Genomic DNA, 16328 nt, shown 5'->3' with positions numbered 1-16328 from the left:
TTTCAGCTTTTTGCCTGTGAGCCAACCAGTCCATCATAGATGTCAGTCACAGACCGAGTCTTGTGGTTTAGATCAAACAGATGTTGCCTGTCCTCAGTCAAGTCAGCTGCTCCAAAGAGGCACTTTTAATTATAGCACCCTCTCAATTATAGCTGTCGATCATGTTATGCATGAAGATGAGGATTACAAACATACATTATTGCATAGTAATGCACCAAGAATGGATTCCAGCAATAAGTATTTCTGGCTTAATTTTGAATAACGATACACGAAAACAAGCGAGAAATATACACTCTACACTTATATGAACTACTAACATGTTAAGTGTTGTTTTCTTCGATCATGTTTTATTTAGGGAAGGAAGTGAGTCAGGACTGCGACTGGTGCCCCTTCAAAAACAAAACAGGTGTATGACACCCCTATTTATTGCTCTTTAACCTCTTCATGGCGATTTTTAGCTTGAGTGGGTGTAACAAATACATGTTGTATTTTAAATAGTGTATCCAATTTTAGGATTTTAATATTATCGCATATCAGCTGATGTCTTTCAGCATAACAAATATGAGGAAAAAAGCACCTTCACTTTCTTATCACTCCCACTAGTGTGAGATTTGTCTGCTCTCAGATATGATTCACGCATATGCTAAATAAAGATTTAATTTCCCAGGAAATATGAAATAAGACCTCTTTATGTTAACCTAATGCTGAAACCACTAGACAATTAAAAATTAGAGGAAAAAATATCTGTAATTAACCGTGTTCATGCATTAGTTTAGATTTTAAGTGTAAAGTCTGTTAAATTGTGCACATTTCATGATCTATTTTTACTCTACATTTTTAAAAAAAATAACATAAATTGACTTAAATTATTGATTTAAAGTTTTGGTAACACTTTAGTTTAGGGTCCAAATCTCACTATTAACTAGTTGCTTATCAGCATGCATATTACTAGGACATGTTACTCATTGTGCGGCTCGCCAAGCTTTACTTTGTGTATAATACGGTTATATGACCTAACATGAAAATGAGCAGGGTAGCCAGAAATCTGCCCCAAAGGCTCTCTCTTTTCACCACAGATTTACGTTGACAAAGCTGAATTTTCAGGATCATTACTATAGATAGGCTTATATACAGCTATGGAAAAAAATTAAGAGACCACTTAACATTGATTTCTGAACTAGGAGTGGTCTCTTAATTTTTTCCATAGCTGTATATAGATAGATAGATAGATAGATAGATAGATAGATAGATAGATAGATAGATAGATAGATAGATAGATAGATAGATAGATAGATAGATAGATAGATAGATAGATAGATAGATAGATAGATAGATAGATAGATAGATAGATAGATAGATAGATAGATAGATAGAAAAACTGATGTCTACGGTTCTTTAATGTAAGGAAATTTAACTTTAAATTGCCTCATGATATGATGGTATCAATACCATGGTTCTTTGGTGTATACCAAGTTACTGAGAGATTGCCATGGTATTTCCAAACACCATTAAACCAGGACCACAGTGCTTGTTTATTAGTGAATGTGGAGAAGAGTAAAGCATCGGTTGCACTAGGACACAGCAGATAACTGGATGTATGGAGTGAGAGAGATAGAGGAGTGGGCGTTTTATTGGAGGCCAAGAGTGAACTGAATGAGTCAGTCATTGAGTATGAAGAATGAAATCAGTTATCAGCTCTCCATTCAACAAGCTGCACTGTTTCCATTAGTGCCTCTGTGGAGCTCATAACCCTCAGCCATTAACGGTCACTATCTAGAATGCATATGTTGATATGTTATGTAATTTCATCTCAGGGTTAACACATCAATCATCTTAACTCCAACAAGTCTTTCAGTCTAATTTTTAGCCTATTGCTGTGGAAGTGACATTAAAGGTCTGAATAAACTGGGCATTGCTGTTTGACTGCGAACCATCAATATGAATGTGTTGAAAACTACAGTCCAATCAGTAATGTATTGCATTGCCTTATAAAACGCAAAATAAATGGACAAAGTTACGCTATAGCTGTATAATTTTCATAACTTCTTTTTGTAAAGGAAATTGTGTAAATGTGCATACTACAGAAATAAAGGAAAAGTGTTAAATGTAAAGAAAGCTTAACATTTTTAATGAAAAAAAAAATTAAATATAAATATTTACAAAATATATTTATGAATAAATTATAAAATATACACTACCATTCAAAATTTTGGGTCGGGAAGACATTTTTGAAAGTCTCTTGTGCATTTATTTGATCAAAAATACAGTAAGAACAGTAATATTTAGAAAAATTATTACAATTTAAAATAAGTGTTTTCTATTGTAATATATTTTAAAGTGTAACTGGTAAAGTGTATGATGGTAAAGCTGAATTTTCAGGATCATTACTCTTCAGTGTCACATGATCCTTCAGAAATCATTATATGTTGATTTGCTGCTCAAGATAACATCTCTTATTATTATTATTATCAGTGTGGAAGATAGATTAGATAGATAGATAGATAGATAGATAGATAGATAGATAGATAGATAGATAGATAGATAGATAGATAGATAGATAGATAGATAGATAGATAGATAGATAGATAGATAGATAGATAGATAGAAAAACTAATGTCTATGGTAGCGATCAAACTACAGTAAATCACCTTTTAAAAGTAGCTTGACCCTTCAAATAACATTGTATAAATTACATGGTTACACCAGTAGTTGGTGACAAGTGACTTAAAAAAATGTATTTGTCATTGAATCATTCATTCATCACTTGTTCAAAAACGCTGATTCATCCAGTAATTAAACAAGTGAAGACTTTGAGTGAGTCATTGAATCATTCATTCAAACTATATTAAAAAATAAATTACATTACAATTAAATTACATCAATTAAAATAAAAGTTACGATTTTTAAATAGACTACAGCAATTAACATTTTGTCTGAATCTCTAGTAAATTCTGTTATTTTGCTAAAAGTTTTTTCAAAATGTTTTTGTGTTTGTTACAGTTCCATTTCCAGTGTATTTATCATTTAAATATTAAATGCTGGTCAAATAACACTCCTTTTTTCTCTGTACTGGGACATTCACACCGCAGGTCTTCACAGTTTTGATTTTATTGTTCTTAATTGTCAATGCAGTGCTGTCTGAATTTAACAGATTACAGTCTGGTGTGACCCACTAGGGCTACCAGCACTGACTGTGTTCCTTCAAGGCGGTGAGAAGTAAACAGTGACAACATTAGTTTCTCATTACCCACATAAATGCTGTTCTGAGGAGCGTTTCACTGGATCAATGAACCATTAGAAATCCAAATGGGCTTTTTATCGCTAACCGCTAATCTTAGTTTCTGTTTCATAAAGGATGTTTAGACAGTCCTGTGAAACATCCATTCAGATATCACCTGTATAGGAAAAGGTTTTAAAAAATTATACTAAATGGCTTCATAGCTCTTTCGGATTTTCTCAACTCATACAAAACAATCAATTTATGTAGAGACCATAAAGAAATGAATCAGCTTCACCAGCAAAGAGAGGAATAGTTCAGCCTCATATCATTCCAAACCTGTACTTTCTTCCATGGAACATAAAAGCACAGACCCAAACTTAAGTAAATTCCTGTAAAATCTTCCCATCTGCCTTTTTAAATCTTATTTGCACTTTCAAATTCAAACTTGCCACCATAGGCAATTCTAGACCTATTTAGGCTTCAGACCCCCCACCGGCATGCTTAAAAAAATCTGATTACATAATCTTTTTTTTTTTTTTCACATTTGCTTAAAACGGCGGCTGCAGTAAGCTACTTGAGGTTATTCCCCTCTGAATGTGCAACCAAATACACCACCATTACTAATAAACATCTACTGACAAATGCCATTTTAATTGGTTCATTTAAAAAACTGTCAGTCGAGCTAGACTTAAACTTGCAACTCGCACTTTATGCAAGAAATAATGCTCTGAACCACAACAGTTTATAGCAGAAAATCCTAGAACCAATATCTTTTTGGCATCAACAACGCCATACTGATGTTACATCTATCTATCTATCTATCTATCTATCTATCTATCTATCTATCTATCTATCTATCTATCTATCTATCTATCTATCTATCTATCTATCTATCTATCTATCTATCTGTCTGTCTGTCTGTCTGTCTGTCTGTCTGTCTGTCTGTCTGTCTGTCTGTCTGTCTGTCTGTCTGTCTGTCTGTCTGTCTGTCTGTCTGTCTGTCTGTCTGTCTGTCTGTCTGTCTGTCTATATTACACATTATATAATTGATTCATATGAACTATTTTTTTCCAAATATATATCAAACAAATAATATTTAGTCATAATTGTTTTTATATTCTTAAATATTTTAACTGTATAATTATAATTATTATTATTATTACTATAAGCTTCCATGTGTTCAAAATATAATACTAATATTATTATTATTACTCATAATAATATAATTTTTACTCATAGTAATAATGTTATTATTGTTATGTTATATTATATATTTGAAAATATTACACAATATGAGATTTTAGAACTATAGTAAAGGGAACGATTTTTACTAAATAAATTTTGCTTTGGCCTTTTTTGAACACAAACTATCTTATGACTTCAGGTTTATGGTACTTTAATAGTGCTTTTTGACATTTTTGGAGTTAAACGGCTCTTAAAGGCACAATATGTACGATTTTTAGATTAAAATATCCAAAAACCACTAGAACAGTGTTATATATTTTGTTGACTTATGTACTTACATTATCCCAAATGTTTCCAACAATGTTTAAATCAGCCATTTTAACCAGGACACGGACCCTGTCATATTCGTTGCCTGTCAATGATGTCATATTTGCGTTAAACCTCGATTTCGTAGAAACCATGTAAACACCAAAGATACTTTAATACATTATGTGTTTTATTAGGCAGGTCAGCAACTGTTTAGATACTTTTATCAACAGAAAACGAATCATTGTTTTATAGTTCAACACAGTTAAGCCGCAGTCACACTAGACATTGAGCATGCGAAATTTCTTCGGACACTGCAAAGGTTATGATATGATATCATGCTGTGCAGTGTCTTTTTTATAAACAAGAATTCAACATATAACACATAGTAAAAAAAACTCAAAATGTAAAAAAATATGTATAATCTACTCAACTTTACTGCAAAAAAATATTGTTTTAATTCAGCCAAGAGGTCACGGCGTGACATCGATCTTCCTCTGGTCACAGGTCTTCACATGATGTGAATTTACCTTTCAGAGTTAATTTGAACTTTGGAACACAGCGAAATGTGAAACCTTTCGCATGAGCTTGTGTTTGCAATCTGACGCATTTGTATGCATAGTGTCATGATCACCAGTGAGAGTGCCCTTTCAGCCACTAGAGGGCACTCCATCCCGGACTCTTATTTCCACCTGTTACATGGACTACATATCCCAATACACACTTCCCGGACTAATCATCTCACATCATTGCACTCACCTGTTTTGTATCATGTCATTAGTGTCTGTCTATATATAGTGAGCTGTTTCTGTCTTTGGTTGTGGTTCGTTGTTTAATGTTACACACACTTCTGTTCCTTGTGTTTTCTTGTTTTTTTGCTTGTGCTTGTTTTGTTTGGACTGCCTTTCTGGATTCTGACCTTTGCCTGTTTTTGGAATACGACCTTGGATTACCCAATAAACAACCGCTGCAATTGGATCCTATCTTCTTGTTTTTGTGTGCACCGTGACAGAACGAACCACCCATGCAAGGATCCAGCAGTGTGGGGTTCCGAATCCTTCCTCCAGCCACTACCAGGGAGCGTTTGGATCAACTGCGGGCGTTGAGGGCTCTACGCCAAGAGGAATGGGAGGTAGGATGCTTCGCCAAGGTCTTTTGGACGATGGCGGTGGGGCTGGGTTACAATGACGCGGCTTTGAAGGATGTGTTTAATTGCTGCCTTGACGATCCTCTGCCTCAATGTGAGATGGAAGGGCTACGGATTTTAGATTTCTGGAGATTCGCCGCATATCTCCGCCATCGGAGAGAATGGACCTCACCGAGTCAACCAGGCAGTGTGCATGCTCCAGCCCATGAATCCGTTTCAGAAGGCACAGGGGAGGTGGGCACTGAGCTTCAGCTTCACCCCGGTAAAGGGAGGAGGAGGAGAAGGAAGAAGTCTCCAGCCAGTGAGTCCACTCCAGCCAGTGAGTCCACTCCAGCCAGTGAGTCCACTCCAGCCAGTGAGTCCACTCCAGCCAGTGAGTCCACTCCAGCCAGTGAGTCCACTCCAGCCAGTGAGTCCACTCCAGCCAGTGAGTCCACTCCAGCCAGTGAGTCCACTCCAGAGCCCGCTCCAGTCAGTGAGTCCACTCCAGAGCCCGCTCCAGTCAGTGAGTCCACTCCAGAGCCCGCTCCAGTCAGTGAGTCCACTCCAGAGCCCGCTCCAGTCAGTGAGTCCACTCCAGAGCCCGCTCCAGTCAGTGAGTCCACCCCAGAGCCCGCTCCAGTCAGTGAGTCCACCCCAGAGCCCGCTCCAGTCAGTGAGTCCACCCCAGAGCCCGCTCCAGTCAGTGAGTCCACTCCAGTCAGTGAGTCCGCTCCAGAGTCCACTCCAGTCAGTGAGTCCGCTCCAGTCAGTGAGTCCGCTCCAGTCAGTGAGTCCGCTCCAGTCAGTGAGTCCGCTCCAGTCAGTGAGTCCGCTCCAGCCAGTGAGTCCGCTCCAGCCAGTGAGTCCGCTCCAGCCAGTGAGTCCACTCCAGCCAGTGAGTCCACTCCAGCCAGTGAGTCCACTCCAGAGCCCGCTCCAGTCAGTGAGTCCACTCCAGAGTCTGATCCAGTCAGTGAGTCCACTCCAGAGCCCGCTCCAGTCAGTGAGTCCACTCCAGAGCCCGCTCCAGTCAGTGAGTCCACTCCAGAGCCCGCTCCAGTCAGTGAGTCCAATCCAGAGCCCGCTCCAGTCAGTGAGTCCACTCCAGAGCCCGCTCCAGTCAGTGAGTCCACTCCAGAGCCCGCTCCAGTCAGTGAGTCCACCCCAGAGCCCGCTCCAGTCAGTGAGTCCACTCCAGTCAGTGAGTCCGCTCCAGAGTCCACTCCAGTCAGTGAGTCCGCTCCAGAGTCCACTCCAGTCAGTGAGTCCGCTCCAGAGTCCACTCCAGCCAGTGAGTCCACTCCAGCCAGTGAGTCCACTCCAGCCAGTGAGTCCACTCCAGCCAGTGAGTCCACTCCAGCCAGTGAGTCCACTCCAGCCAGTGAGTCCACTCCAGCCAGTGAGTCCACTCCAGCCAGTGAGTCCACTCCAGCCAGTGAGTCCACTCCAGAGCCCGCTCCAGTCAGTGAGTCCACTCCAGAGTCTGATCCAGTCAGTGAGTCCACTCCAGAGCCCGCTCCAGTTAGTGAGTCCACTCCAGTCAGTGAGTCCGCTCCAGAGCCCGCTCCAGTCAGTGAGTCCGCTCCAGAGCCCGTTCCAGTCAGTGAGTCCGCTCCAGAGCCCGTTCCAGTCAGTGAGTCCGCTCCAGAGCCCGTTCCAGTTAGTGAGTCTGCTCCAGCCAGTGAGTTCACTCCAGAGCCCGCTCCAGCCAGTGAGTTCACTCCAGAGCCCGCTCCAGCCAGTGAGTCCGCTCCAGCCAGTGATTCCGCTCCAGCCAGTGAGTCCGCTCCAGAGCCCGTTCCAGCTAGCGAGTCCGCTCCAGAGCTCGCTCCAGCCAGTGAGTCCATTTTGGGTGAGCCACCGCCTCACCCTCATAAGCGGAGGAGAAGGAGGAAGAGGGCTTCCTCTGTCCTACAAGGCCTGGAGACCACTCTAGGGGTTGTTCGTGGGTTCTCCAAGCGCCTTGCCCTGCCGGCACCAACGAAGCGCCTTGCCCTGCCGGCGCCAACGAAGCGCCTTGCCCTGCCGGCGCCAACGAAGCGCCTTGCACTGCCGGCGCCAACGAAGCGCCTTGCACTGCCGGCGCCAACGAAGCGCCTTGCCCTGCCGGCGCCAACGAAGCGCCTTGCCCTGCCGGCGCCAACGAAGCGCCTTGCCCTGCCGGCGCCAACGAAGCGCCTTGCCCTGCCGGCGCCAACGAAGCGCCTTGCCCTGCCGGCGCCAACGAAGCGCCTTGCCCTGCCGGCGCCAACGAAGCGCCTTGCCCTGCCGGCGCCAACGAAGCGCCTTGCCCTGCCGGCGCCAACGAAGCGCCTTGCCCTGCCGGCGCCAACGAAGCGCCTTGCCCTGCCGGCGCCAACGAAGCGCCTTGCCCTGCCGCCAGCCCTGCCGCCACCGCCGCCGCCCAGGCCGCCAGTCCTGCCGCCGTCGTCCAAGCCTTCTGCTCTGCCACCACCGCCCAAGCCTTCTGCCCTGCTACCTCTGCCCAGGCCGCCTGAACCATTGAAATCTGCCTGGTCAGTTTCTCCAGCACCACCCTGGCAATCAGCCAGAACTCCAGACCTGCCAGTGCCCGCCTGGTCAGTTCCTCCAGCGCCGCCTTTGCAAACAGCCAGGACTCCAGACCTGCCAGTTTCCGCCTGGTCAAATCCTCCAGCGCCGCCCTGGCAATCAGCCGGGACTCCAAACCTGCCAGTGCCCGCCTGGTTAATTCCTCCAGCACCGACCTGGCAAACAGCCGGGACTCCAGACCTGCCGGTACCAGCCTGGTCAGTTCCTCCAGCACCGCCCTGGATTTCAGTGGGGGCACCCTGGATCTGGCCCGCCGTCCCTCCCCCTGATCCTCCTCCTGTCCACCTCCCTCCTGAGTTTTTTTTTTTGTGTTTTGTCTGGTGGAGCGTCTGGTAGCCGCTCCTTTGAGGGGGGGTAATGTCATGATCACCAGTGAGAGTGCCCTTTCAGCCACTAGAGGGCACTCCATCCCGGACTCTTATTTCCACCTGTTACATGGACTACATATCCCAATACACACTTCCCGGACTAATCATCTCACATCATTGCACTCACCTGTTTTGTATCATGTCATTAGTGTCTGTCTATATATAGTGAGCTGTTTCTGTCTTTGGTTGTGGTTCGTTGTTTAATGTTACACACACTTCTGTTCCTTGTGTTTTCTTGTTTTTTTGCTTGTGCTTGTTTTGTTTGGACTGCCTTTCTGGATTCTGACCTTTGCCTGTTTTTGGAATACGACCTTGGATTACCCAATAAACAACCGCTGCAATTGGATCCTATCTTCTTGTTTTTGTGTGCACCGTGACACATAGAGTATGAATGGAAGTCAATGGAACGTAAAGTGTAGTGTGACCACACTTTAGTTTTATTGTTTGAATTGCTTTTTTTCTTGAATTACCCTGAGTACTATGTTTTTACCATGCCTCACAACACTGTTTTGTCAAGTGGCTAACATAGCATAATCAGAGAGAGCTTTCTCCATTATACAATATGTAGTTTTTCGTCCACTAGAGGTCGCTTATTCAAAACAAAGGCGTAGCTTGATGACGCCAAGTTTGAGCGCAGAATCTTGGGACGTGTAGTCTTCACCTCAACGGCCGGTGGAAAAGAATAGGGATAGGACTCGGGCAGAAATCATGTTCATGGATGCGATTATTAACATTACTGTAGTATGATGCAGAGCAGGGCTGAGTATTGTGGGAGCTGAACGCTGGATTGCGCAACACACGCCGCAAGCAGCGGAACTTTTATTATGCCACAGTCGCCGGTGCTGCTTCTGCTTTTCCGGTCATGAGTATGAGGTAACGCAGCGCTGTTTATCATATTAGATACATTTGAATGTGTTGAATATGATGTTATAACGTTACTGTGTGCGTTCGCTCGGTGGCTGCTGTGAGACACTTGATGCACACTGCAGTAAGATAGATCGATTTTAGAATATCATATTAAATGCTGGATGGCTTGTGTTGATAAATGGCATGCAATTCATTTTAAAACGTATCATATGATGGAGAAAATGCTGTATTACTGTTAATAAAAATAAAGCTGCATCTGATTATGCTATGTTAGCTACTTCACAAAATAGTGTTTTTCTCTGAAGCATGGTAAAGCATGGTACTCGTAAAAAAATCAAGAAACTTTGATTTAAACAATAAGATTAAATGTGTTGAGCTATATAACAACAATTCGTTTTCTGTCTATAAACGTAACCATACAGTTGTTCCCTTGTCTATTAAAACAACACATAAATATTAAAGCATCTTTGGTGTTTCCATGGTTTCTACAAAATAAAACCGGAAACCGAGGGTAACACGGGTATGACACAATTGACAGGCGACTCCTCACACATCCCGGAGCCTTGGTTAAAATTGCAATTTTCTCACGATTTACAAATAGTTGAAAACATGTGGAATATTGTAAGTACTCAGCTGAACAAAATATATAACACTGGCCCAGTGGTTTTTGGATATTTTACTGCAAAAATATTACACATTGCAACTTTAACTGCATGTTTAACAGCTTTTATTAATACATTCTAATATAAAAGCTCCGCTGGACTCAAGGCCAGTGTACGTTTAGCGCAGGTGTCTTTCATTAGCATTCGTTCCACTCACACAGCTCTCGGCCCACCCTGCTTCATACCGCATTAACATTAATAAAACTTTAATACATTGGCTCATCCATAAATGATTTCTGCCCAAGTGCATTGGATACCTTTCCAACGACTGTGGATGTGAAGATGACAACTCCCATGAATCCCCGCTCATTCACGGCATCATAAAGCTACGCCTTTGTTTTGAATAAGCGACCTCTAGTTGCGAAAATTACATATTGTGCCTTTAAACACTGCATTTTTTCATTGTATGAAAAAGAGCAGCCTGGACATTCTGTTAACATGTTAGCATTCCACTGCACCGCCCGTGGTATACATACCTTTCAAAAGAGACCAAAACCATGAATATACTCCAAATGGTTCAAGAACAAAGGTAAGGTACACGAAAAAAGGTAAGCCTTTTTTAGGCATTTTAATTTTACAGGAATGCTAAGGGATTAAACATCTCATTTTGTGTTTCATAAAAGGGAAAACATAAAATGGGTCTGGAATGGCATAAGGGTGTGTAAATGATGACAAAATTGTTCTATATGGACAGCTACAGGAAGAAATATGGAGGGTAGCAAGAACATCATGTGTCATTTTGCTCTGACAGCAACACACAGGCCACCTATGACAGTAATTTGTCCACAACTGTGAATTAGTTCCTGAGGCCAGGCACAAAAATAGTCAACCCCTGTCTTTTTCCCTTTGGTGAAAGAATGAAATGTTTACAGAGCACTCTACATTTTGAGAATTTTGCTGGGTATGTTTAGAACATTTTTCTCCAGTGGTGCATCTCTCCTTTCCAACATCAAAAACCAATAGACAGAGAGCATAGACCGCCAGGCACACACACTCATTCAGAGAGGGTGGTCAGTCACTCCTGAAAATACATCAAACTAAATGAAACCCTGGAGCATTTAAACTTCCAAATACTATAGCATGTCAAGAATATAAATGATCAGGAAAAGAGTGAAAAACACAGACCCAAAAGAAATGAGTTAGAGTTAAATAAAAAAATATTAGCATAAAGGGTGAAATATGTTCTTACTGCTGACTCTGCTCATGCGAACCTTTGAAGCCAAAGCTTCAGATGAAAGCAATGTGTGCAGATGCAGTTCACATAACTTGAGCTCTCTCATCAGCTTATTTCATATATTCTATTAAATGTAAGTTTTCAGAGCATAAGCACAAGTTGCACAACACAACCAAACCCAAATCTCTGAGGCCATTAAACAACATGAAAATACTACATCTTTGCTGGAAACATCTATGAAAAATATCAAGGACGTTTAGCATTGGTCAGCTGGGGAAAAATAAACTGACTAAGCCTATCTGCAGTTGTTTTTTTCTCTTCTCAGATGAAGAAAAAGACATCCAGTGCTTGAGCTCATTTTCATCATGCTCATCTGTTTAATTTAAGAATAACACAGTGGTACGCATGATTTATTTATTTATATAATCTCGTCCACTGAATGGTAGTGGGTCAGATTTATGAAAAGCTTTTCTGCAAGCACCAGAAAGACTACTCAGTAGTGATCAAATGGATGGCAGTGTAAATAAGGGTTCATTTCACAGTATTTTTATTTAACAGTGGTTCACGGCGAATTGCACATCCACAGAATGACATCGGAAGTATGTTTGTCTTAATTTAATGAAGAGAATCATAAATCCATAAATAAAACTTCTCGAATAAAAAAATAAGGTAATAAATTAAGTAGATCTTAAACGTATACCATGAGTGCCAAATGTCTGAGAACAAATCTGGGGTTTATGTGGTTTATAGATTATATGCACATAGAGATATTACAAGTAAGGTCCAAAGGTCTGAGACTACAAAGTGTGAGACTGGAAATGCTTGCATTTAGAATTTAAATACACTGCCTGGCCAAAAAAAAAAAAAAAAGTCGCTGTTTGGATTTTAATACACTATCAGGCAAATACTTAAGAGTCTATAGATGGATCATTATTTCAGTGATCATTATTTTTCTAGCACGCTATATGTTTGGCAACGGTTCTTTCAACCCTAAAAGATAGAGTGTAGCTTTTCATTTCTTAAACAGCCATTTATTAGGATGTATGGCCATATTCCAGGATGACAATGTCAAGATTCACCAGGCTCAAATTGTGAAAGAATTGTTGGGAGGGCGCATAAAGAATCATTTTCACACATGAATCGAGTCCAGACCTTAATTTCATTGAAAGTCTTTGGGATGTGCTGGAGAAGACTTTACAGAGTGCTCACCTCTTGCATTGTCAATACAAGATCTTGACTTAAGGTCTGGTCTCAGAGGTGCCAATTTATGTATGAAAAATATTCTTCATGCTCTCTGAACCATTCTTTCACAATTTTTTGTATCCTGGTGAATCCTGACATTGTCATCCTGGAATATGGCCATGTGTCTTCCTACATGGTTGTTAAAGAAATGAAAAGCTACACACTCCATCTTTTAGGGTTAAAAGAACCGTTGCCAAACATATAACATGCTAGAAACATAATAATCACTGTAATAATGATCCATTCATAGATTCTTAAGTATTAGCCAATTAAAATCCAAACATGAACTTTTTTTTGGCCGGGCAGTGCATATGTACACTACTGTACAAAAGTTTGGAGTCTGTATTTTTTTATATTTTTGAAGGAAGTTGTGCTCATCAAGAATTTTCAGCATCATTACTCCAGTCTTTAGCGTCACATGATTCTTAAGAAATTATCGTAATATGTTGATTTGCTGCTTGAAAAATTAATTATTACCAATAAACAGTTGTGCTGCTTAATATTGTTGTAGAAATATGTGATGCATATTTTGTTCAGGATTCTTTGATGAATAGAAAGCATTTATTTGAAATCTTTTGTAATATTATAAACAGTGTTGGGGGTAACACATTACAATTAACTTATGTAATCAGATTACTTTTTCAAGTAACTAGTAAAGTGACGCATTACTTTTTCAATTTACAACAAAATAAACAAGTTACTTTTTCAAATAAGTAACGCAAGTTACTTTTTTACATTTATTGTCTGACAGCTTCTCCTGTCGCCATGTTGATAGAAAAAGTGCAGAGGTGTCGTGTGTGCTGTGTGAACAGGATGATTATTGTAGTTCTGAATATGCATTTACTCATCTTACTCATTGCACAATAACATTTAGTTATTGCAATAAAAACATTGAAATGCAATCTCAGAATTTTAGGCAAACCTGTAATAATGAATGATATTGAATTACACAAATATACTTTATGTATTTAATCTCACTTTATTAATCTTTGCTGCTGAAAAGTTTGTTTGAGCTGCACCCTCTACTGTACAGGCGTAAACACTGGCGTAGGAACCGGGGGGGACGGGGGGGACGTGTCCCCCTCAATATTGGAAAATGCTGCATGTGTCCCACCCAAAAATTAGCCTATACACCGCAGGAACAAAAACTGTACATTTTGAACTTTTATTTTGAATACGCGACGAAGAAGATATTCGGTTTTGTCAGTCAAACCCAGAGTGATTTCATTCATGTTTGAATAATCACCATTCGCCAATCACCAGCTTCATATTCTTCACTTTTCACCTATAGTCGGACTCGGAGCATCTGATTGGTAGAGAGAAGTCAACATTACACTACGAACATTCAAATACGTTATTGGTGCGCACCAGCTTTGAACGACTCGACTTTGTATGAGGTAAATTAGTCTCAGTCAAGCGGTTTAAATTAACAAGCTTTTTAAAACTGAATTATGGATATGAGGCATGACATTATAAACTTTTTAATAGAAAAGTAAAATGTTACTGATATAGATAATAATGATAGTTCTAGTTCCAAGTGCCTATATCCAAAGCCGTATGTGACTGTTGTGTTTTTGTATTTTTTTGGGGTTACAAATCAAATATTTGCCTTGTAAAGTGCCCCTTTCCTTTCTGCCCGCAATTGCAGGGGGGCTTGTACACTTTTATGTTTCCCAACTTCAATATTTGTGTAATAATAAATAGATAAATTAAACAGATGAACAGATGATAAACAGATGATTTTGTTTATTTATTTTGCTGTTATTTCATATATGTCGTACCACGTGACGTCACCATACTGTATGTTACTATTATGGTGGCGAGATGGACGTTTATTCATAATGGCCAAAATGTCCCCCCCAATGTCAAAGTGGTTCCTACGCCCCTGGGCGTAAATATGCATTTCCTTCAGCCTGAGGCTTAGTAATTTCACTTTTGGTGTGAAAGGGCCTTTACATTTGCCAAAAAATAAAACATTTTTGTTGTTATTAAAAAACAAACAAGCCAGCCCAGCCCAGATGAGAAAAAGTAATGCAAAAGTAATGTAAAGCATTACTTTTCATAAAAAGTAACGCAATTAGTTACTTTTTCAGGGAGTAACACAATATTGTAATGCATTACTTTTAAAAGTAACTTTCCCCAACACTGATTATAAAAGTCTTTTTTTATAATTTAATGCATATTTGCTTTTTTTTTTTTTTTTTTTTTGGTCTTGGTGCCTAACAAACTTACTAAACATATTAGAAAATGCCAGCTGCACATATAAGAACGTATGCCAATTGAATATGTGTTTGTACACTTTCACAGATTGTTTTTTTTAACTTCCAGCCTTCCTGGCTCCTCGTACCTCAGTAGGCATTGGAAAACCTCCAAATGAAGTGCAGTCACTCACTCACCTGCTGCCAGCTGCATCCACCCGCAGATCTTATACACAGTGGCTGTACTGCAGAAGAAGAAGAGAGCGAAGCAGCCGATGCAGGAGAGGACCAGCACCATGGACATCCCAATGAAGAAAGACGCCGCTTTGAAGGCGCTAGACGGGATGGAGCCAAACTCAGTGAAGCTCCCCTGGCACGTCAGGTCCCGGGAGATTCCGCTTCCTATGCAGTAGTGAAAGAGGCCGAAGTAGCCGGCCTGTGGCGTGTCCATGCCATCCCCAATCCAGTAGGGCTGAACAAAACATACCACGTTGACTATGGCGAAGAGGATGGTGAAGATGGCCCACAGGACCCCGATGGCTCGAGAGTTCCTGACGTAGTTGGTCTGGTAGATCTTGGCTGCCTCCGTGGCTGGGAGCATCGCTGCAGGTGTCCCAGGTATCATAGATGGATTCAGTATTTTATGGATTCAAATAGGTCCCCTTTGGATTCAACCTGGATTAGGTTTAATCTGGATTCAGTTCTAAACCTGAATTCTGCTTCGATCTGGATTGAATCTAGATTTAGGTTTTATCTGGATTCAATTTGGATTTAGGTCCTGTCTTCATTCAGTCCAGATTTAGGTCCTTTGTGGATTCAGTCTAGATTCAGATCCTATCTGGATTGAGACTGGGTTCAATTCCTATCTGGATTCAGTCCAGGATTCAGTTTGGATTTAGAACCACAGTGGTTTTGAACTGCACCCAGATCCTTTACAGATTTAGTCTGGATTCAGCTCCTATCTGGATTGAGTCCAGATTTAGTTGCTTTATGGATTCAGATTCTGTCTGGATTGAGTCCAGATTTAGTTGATTTATGGATTCAGATTCTATCTGGATTGAGTCCAGATTTAGTTGCTTTATGGATTCAGATTCTGTCTGGATTGAGTCCAGATTTAGTTGATTTATGGATTCAGATTCTATCTGGATTGAGTCCAGATTTAGTTCCTTTATGGATTCCGATTCTATCTGGATTGAGTCCAGATTCAGTTCCTTTATGGATTCAGATTCTATCTGGATTGAGTCCAGATTTAGTTCCTTTATGGATTCAGATTCTTTTTGGATTGAGTCCAGATTCAGATCCTTGCTGGATTGTGTCTGGATTCTGGAATGAATCCAGTTTCAGGTCATTTATGGACTCAGTCTAGACAAAGTTCTCTCTGAATTTAGTTTAGACTTGGGTCCGCC

The 16328-nt window shown here is 40.9% G+C and overlaps 1 protein-coding gene across 1 annotated transcript in view; it reads right to left on the bottom strand.

Annotated features, from left to right (window-relative positions):
• Positions 1–15564, bottom strand: part of lhfpl3 (LHFPL tetraspan subfamily member 3) — a 64897-nt gene extending 49333 nt beyond the window's left edge. Inside the window, exon 1 of the mRNA XM_067392218.1 lies at positions 15121–15564. Coding sequence (XP_067248319.1) covers positions 15121–15547 — 427 coding nt within the window. The 5' untranslated portion in view covers positions 15548–15564. The remainder of the gene's footprint in view (positions 1–15120) is intronic.
• Positions 15565–16328: the final 764 nt, after the last annotated feature.

Source organism: Chanodichthys erythropterus, chromosome 8, assembly GCF_024489055.1.
Source record: "Chanodichthys erythropterus isolate Z2021 chromosome 8, ASM2448905v1, whole genome shotgun sequence".
Lineage (NCBI taxonomy): Eukaryota > Metazoa > Chordata > Actinopteri > Cypriniformes > Xenocyprididae > Chanodichthys > Chanodichthys erythropterus.
Note: the sequence above shows the minus strand (reverse complement) of the source record. Positions and strands in the feature narration are given on the sequence as shown.